At 54.1% G+C, this 6,877-nt stretch overlaps 1 protein-coding gene and 1 pseudogene across 1 annotated transcript, besides 3 other annotated features; both read left to right on the forward strand.

Moving 5' to 3' along the window:
* Tc00.1047053503705.11 lies at positions 1-342 on the forward strand (annotated as a pseudogene; the record flags this gene model as incomplete).
* Positions 1-6,877: a sequence feature (areas not merged during assembly with more than two copies in the genome that could not be assigned to a particular haplotype).
* Positions 705-5,216: a mobile genetic element.
* Positions 4,915-5,162: a mobile genetic element.
* Tc00.1047053503705.19 (trans-sialidase, putative) lies at positions 5,863-6,877 on the forward strand (the record flags this gene model as incomplete). Its single annotated transcript, XM_799801.1, has 1 exon — positions 5,863-6,877. A coding segment is annotated over one exon (1,015 nt), but the record flags the coding sequence as incomplete, so codon positions are not given.

Genomic DNA, 6,877 nt, shown 5'->3' on the forward strand with positions numbered 1-6,877 from the left:
TCGTACGAACCGCTTCGGCGCCCTGGCGTACTTGCCGTACAGCAAGGAGCGTGATCACGAGTTTGCTCTGCTTCGGTTTCACTACGAGGACACCATGGTTGGTTGGTTCTTGAGAAGGAAGTGAAGTACCAGCCAATGATATACGTCAAGGTACTGTCCTGCCATTTCCATGACGCTCGCAATAACACGGGGCACTCGCAGGTGGTGCCGACCTCGATGTGTATCCATCATGTGCAGGAGGACGACTACGCTGCACTTATGGCGCGCTTCGGCAACGACACATCGCCTGTCGCCCGTGTAGAACGTGTCTCCGACGACACGATATACCCGTCGTGCAATTGACAAACAAATGAAATTATCTGTTTCCTGTGCGTGTTGGATACTAATGTATTGCTTGATTGGTTGCTGCACCCCGGTTTGTGCCCTGTGCGCTCTGTGGCCGAACGAAGTGGAATGTGTCACTGACTGCCCTGTGCCCCCATGGAGCATGCCAATGTCCTTCCCCGACCCGCGTGCGGAACGCTGTGCTGGAGACAGTGGGCGTCCGTTGCGTTGTGCTGCGTGTGTGCTTCTTCTGGAGGCACGCGGTGTGGCTGCGCGTCTGTGGGTCGGGCCGGCAATGAACAATTTGTATAATTTTGTTCTTTCAATCTTCTTGCTTTGCTAATTTTCCGATTGGGAGGTGGAGGGAATTCAGTATTTTTACGAGCTCGTGAAGAGAATTTTTAAGCGGCAAGCGGGCTAATTTAAGATATATACCCTGATGAAGCGAACTCACCATGAGCCCTTTTTTCTTACTTTATTATTCTTTGGTTGACCGCGATTCTAGGAACCAGGGAAACAATGGCGTCTAGACGAATTTAGTTGTTTTATTTTCATTTTGTTTTTACAGCCAAAACTGATTCCTGCAAGCTCATATAAAGGAATGGCGATGGTTCCTTTTTCACGGCAACGGAATGGAGCCTTATCGGTAATCGCATGGCGGATCTGGTACACCAGCAAGGCGACATACAGGAGCAACTTGCCCACATGGATGAAAAGGGACAGTCGGAATCAATGATGACTGTCAGTGCTACCATAAGCGGCTTACGATGGATTTCAGGAAACACTGCCAAGCACTGGAAGGATTCAACCCTTACGGGGCACATTGCGGATCTCCGGGCGCCCCAAGCACCAAATTTTGCGTCTCAACTCCTCCTGCCCATAATGAGGGCGGCCCGTGAGTTGGGGGCGCGGCAAGGGTTGACCATCGCGGAAGGGCGGAGATCAAAGCCGCACTACGCCGCCGCTGACGTGCAGAATCGAAGCGCGCAGCTTCAACATCGGATGGAGGAAGCGAATAACCACTTTTCGGCACGTGCGTCCAACACTGCGGTGGCGAACGGTCTTCTTGCGGGACGCGAACGCCATTTGGAGACAACCCCAGGAACGAAAGGCACGCATCGGTGCCTTGGAAGCGCGGCTTGCAGCTTGGGGTGCGCCGATTCGCTCGGACAGCGAGGAGTTTCCTCTTCCAGGAGAGGGCCGCCAGATGCACCCGCGCACGGGTACGAGAATGGCGCAACGACACCGCCCCACCACGAGCGTTTGATGGCCAGGGACGCGGCTGCACCCACAATTCCCCAACCCAGTTTCACGGGAGAGCGACGGCGGGTCAATACTCTTGCGTCATTGGGCACTGTGGGCGACCGCGTTTCCCTCACCCCGTGACTTCGCTCTTTCGATCTTCGGCTTCAGAAGAAGTTTCCGGTTCGGATGAAGAGGATACGGGTTTCCTTGAATTTGTCGCCAACACTTGGTCCCGCGAATTTGGAATGAAGGCATCTTTGAAATCCGGAGCGCTTACGATTACGGGCACCGAGGGGACGCTCGCGCCCAAATTTCCCTTGACATTTCTGGTTTTGTGGATGCGCGCGTTGCAGTTGTATCGGGAGCCCAACAAGCAGTTCATGGACTTGGGCAGGATTGTACCGCAGGTCTTTTGGACGCAGATCATGATTAAATCCGACCCCAGCATCCCGATCCAAAAACTACGTGCCCGCTTCCATACGGCTTTTCATGAGGATGACACCTTCGCGAGGGCGGCTCGGCCTCTCATGGATTGACGGGGAACTCGATCGCTGTTGCTGCGATGCCAACTGTGCCACAATTATGGACACGACGCGTCTAACTGCAACGTGCGCCCCAAAAGGGTTTCTCCGAGCCACAAGCGAACGTCAAAAAACGGAAAAGGGGCCGCACGCCGCTTATGAAGGCGGACGACGGCGGCCACGCCCATTCCACCACCTCCCACCAATCCCCACACAAGACGTCGCACTGCACCGCCGATGTTCCATCCGATCCTTTGAATCGCCCCACGCAATCGTTAAGAAGCGCAAAGGAGCTTATACGCCAACGACGCTCGACTGTGGTACCGCGAATCACCGATATCTTCGCTCTTTGCCAGCTACATGAGGAGGGCGAACGAGTTGGCTCGAGAGATGTGTGCGCCGTCAACGTAGGAGCCGAGAATGTCACTAGCGGGGCAATTCATAAGTTTTTGCCGCACGCACGCGCAGCCGATCAACGAGAAGAGCTGCCCGGTAATTTTGATGGCAATAGGAGATGTGGCGCCATCGATCCGACCGCAGCACGCCAGGATGCTGGCGGTCCACGTTCCAAATGTATCGAACCCCACCGGACATGGTGGTTCTCGGGTTACCAAAAATTGCGGCGCGATCGGAGACGAAGCAGGCGCGCCCCTTGACAACGGAAAAGATGAACTAATTTGTCCGCAGCCGGGCCGATTGGAAGCAGTGTGTTGTCTTACGACCTGCGTGGATGACTGCGAGCTGTTGGTCCGACATTGCGGTCTTGACTCCCAAAACATTTCACACTGGAGCCGGACGGGGCCATAATTCTGGATTGGCCCGTGGCTCCAAGGACGGCGAGGGCGGATCCCCACCGCGCCTCGCGGTTCGTCGGGATGCGAGGGCAGGACGCGTTCAACACTATAAAGTTATGCAGGACACTTTGACACAGCGAAGAGCTCACGAATCTTACGACTGCCCAAGTGGAACGAGCTCTGGCTTCGTGGAATGCCACGGCGCATTCCATAAAACGGGGTGCGCCACTGAAATCGTGGAGTCACAAAATTTGGACCCACACGTGATCTCGCGGTTGGCGGGGCACGTCGACCCGTTTGGCCTTCCCCAAGGCACAGTTCGGTATTTGGGGAATTGCAACACAGTGCTGACCCAGGTGTCGTCGCTGGTCGCATTGGTGTGAAGGGGGAAACTGCGGAAGGGCAAGAACTCTGGCTGAGAGCATAGAGGCGTTTTTCCATGATTTTAATCACAACCATGCTGCTACAATAACGAGACGCGCGACAAGGACACGACTGGCCACTCCACAAGATGAACACGCTATCCCGTTACAGCAAGTCAACGTGCCCGTATTGAACCTAGAGTGGATTAAAAGTCGGTTGAACCCGAACACCTCGGAGAGTCTCATGCAAGTTTGGGGACTCGTCGGGCGGTCCCCTTTTCCTCCGTCTTCCTCCGGTAAAGCGCGCGAAGGCTCACGGAGGATTCCAGCGGCTGACGCGAGATTGTCGAAGGAAGTGGGAATTTTCGAGGACGCTTCGTCCACAATAACAGGCGGATGGATAATACCTTTTTCGGTTGTGGAGGGGAAAACCGCCGGTTTGCGGAAACAATGGATCGCGTGGCCACGCGACATGAAAATTGACGACCCTTATGAGGCTATTGTACCTTTTACACATTTCCCATTACGTGCCACCTGTGATGGCTGAGGCCGCTTCCTGCCTGGATGTGAAGGCGTCCTTTTTGCAAGTCTCTTTACCGCGGGAGACTCTGCACCTCTTTCGATGCCGCGTGGAGGACGGCACGCTGGTGGAGCTGACACGGCTCCCAATGGGATACAAGGCCAGCCCAGAAATTCTCCAGATTGTTATTACCTCGGCAATTGCGAGGGCGACGACGGTGGTTCACCCCTCTGGGCCGCACCTCCATTGGTCCGCATCGACGTATGGATCGATAATATACGCATTGCAGGGTTGAAAAGCGACGTGACATTGTGGGAAGCCCAAGTGCTTCGTAATGCGGACAGTTGTCACGCCACGATGGGGAGGACCGCGAATCGGGCGCTACGCAGTACACCTTCCTGGGGGTGCAGTTTGATCATACTCGCCGGGCGGTATCCCTGAGTGAAAGGCTTGTCCGGTCTGTGCGCGCCATGCCGGAGCTCAATTCTTCAACCATCGCGGAAATGGAGGTTACGGCGTCACGGTTTTTGTACGCGGCGGCCATTTTGTGCACACTTTTGTGCATAATACTTTTTCATCAAGGCAGCGCGACGACGATTATCGGCACCCAACCGGGGGATTGTGCAGGAGACATCCCCGGCGAACCTTCCGCCAGCAGCGGTTGGTTTGGGCGAGAGATTACGACACACCATCGAGAACAATCGCAAGCGAATCATCAAGCCCAGGGAAAAGTCATCGGCCGCCATCATCACGGATGCATCGCTCCATGGATGGAGACCCATTTTCATCCCAGACTTTGTCGACGTTAAAACTGCCGGAGGAGAGTGGGAGAGGAAGCCGTTTCTTATCATGCGGGCCGAGGCGCGCGCGGTGCGCTTAGCCTTATCGGTCTTTTTCCGCCGTCTTGCCATCCATCATCGACGTTTGGGTGGACAACACTTCGCTGCAAGGAGCGGCGAATAAAGGCAGCTCAAAATCAAACGCTATGACGTGGGAGCTGCGACGGATATGTTTGTTTTTGGACTCTCGCGGAATACAGACATCCTTTGCCTAGTTGCGGTCAGCAGAAAACCCCGCAGACGGCATATCACGCGGTCTTGTGTTTACACTTCAGGACTTGGCGAAAGGAATGGAACTTGCGAAGGGGAGCGGCGGTGTCTTGTGGCTGGAGGAGCCCAAATTCTGTCACTTCGTAAGTAACGAATATATATATATCCCATTCGAATAGAGTGCAGCATGTCACGATTGTGGCTAGCGGATAATGTAAAAAAATATATACACTTACTTGATGCAAACTTTGAGGATGTGGTGGAGCCATTCTCATTCCATTTGCTTTTTTCCATTCGTTTTGTTTGGTTTCCATTATTGGTAACTTCAGGATTCTGCCAGCGGCCCACGTGAATATTCACTTTTTGTCATCGCATGGAGTGAGGCATCGCATCCCATTGGGGTAGGACCGCAGTGAAGTTTTGCCGCCGCGTCATGGATGGATGAGGATACGCTTCTGCGTGTGGCTGGTGCTGTGGGTGCTCTCTCGGTGTGCGTTGTGTGTTGACAGCGGGGCCGTGGTCGTATCCCGTTGGCCGTGGGTTTGAACTTGAGGCGGTGACAGTGGGTCCCTTCTCCTCGTGCATGGTGGGTGATTGCTGGCGTTGTGTGCGTTTTTTGTGTGGAGAGCCGAATCCTCTCACCTGCGTACTGACGGCTCTGCGATGGTACGTGAGTGTGTGATGGCCGCTGCGGAGTGGCGGTGCGTGGCGCTTGGGTTTTGCGGTGCAGATACGGTGCGGTGACTGCGAGAGGGTCAGTGCTCTCCTCGCACCGTTGTCTCTGTGTGTGTTGCTTCTCTTTTCTGTGGGCGATGGTTCTCTGTGCTGTCGCTTCTGGATTGACTTGTGTCGTGGTTTTCGCGTGGGCGCTCTGCTCTGCTCCCCACGGACGTGTCTGACGTATTGCTGCTGTTGTTCTTTTCAAATTCTTGAACGCACACAAACACACATGAATTAGGAGGTTACGACCGAACGCTAAACGCTACTGTGAAATTCGAGGGCTTTGAAAGGACCAACAGCACACACACCGCACAAACACATATTTACATGCTCTCACGTGTTGCTGCTGTCAAGGCACCCAACGTACACAACCGTCGCCGCGTGACCGGATCCAGCGGAAGGAGGAGGGAAGGAAGCGAGAGTGAGCGGCGGAGGCCCAGCATGTCCCGGCATTTCTTTCGCTCCGCGGTGCTGCTCCTCCTTGTCGTTATGATGTTCTGCGGCAGCGAAGCCGCAGCCGCTGTGGAGGGTAATTCAGAGGGTACAATCATATTTAAAGGAGAGGAATCATTTTCTGATTCAGAGAACAAATCTTTGGTACAGGCGTTTGATTCTTTTCGTGCACCCTCTCTTGTTTACGTGAATGGTGTTGTTGTGGCCACTGTTGAGGCGCATTACACAAATAGCACGGATAGCAAATCGTGTGTTAGTATTGCTGCAAAGTCGATGGAAATCGATGGACGGACGTGGACTAAGGGAAGTGCCATCGTGTTTGATCATTATGACGTGCGTATTGACCGCCTGTTGCGCCCAACTGCCATTGTGAAAGAGGGTGGTTATGAAGTAAGTGCTCTTCTTGGGGGTTATCACACGTCAGGGGCTCCATTGAAGGAAGTGGGTGATGGTTATTGGACGCCCAGGATGGCAAAGGGTACGGTTTCGGGTGAAGAAGACGGTAAGATGGAGTTTAATTGGAGCCGGTTTGCAAGCACTACGAATCTTCAGGGCGTTTTAAATGATTACAACACCAATATCAAGCGCTTCAAACAGTTTCTGGGTGGTGGCGGGGCAGGCATCATGTTGGAGGACAATTCCTATGTGCTGCCCATTCAGGCCTTGAAGGATGATGGAAAGGAAGTTTCTTTGGTCATCCTTGCCAAAGGCACTCATTATGGTTGGGAGTTCTCAAATGATACGAGTCGTGATGGATGCATCCAGCCTGCGGTTCTTGAATGGGAGGACAGAGGGCTCGTCATGATGACGTCGTGTGAGGACGGCAGTCGCAGGGTTTACGAGTCCGATGACAAGGTGGAGTGGACGGAGGCACTCGGGACACTCTCGC

Source organism: Trypanosoma cruzi (genome assembly GCF_000209065.1).
Source record: "Trypanosoma cruzi strain CL Brener chromosome Unknown tcruzi_1047053503705, whole genome shotgun sequence".
Lineage (NCBI taxonomy): Eukaryota > Euglenozoa > Kinetoplastea > Trypanosomatida > Trypanosomatidae > Trypanosoma > Trypanosoma cruzi.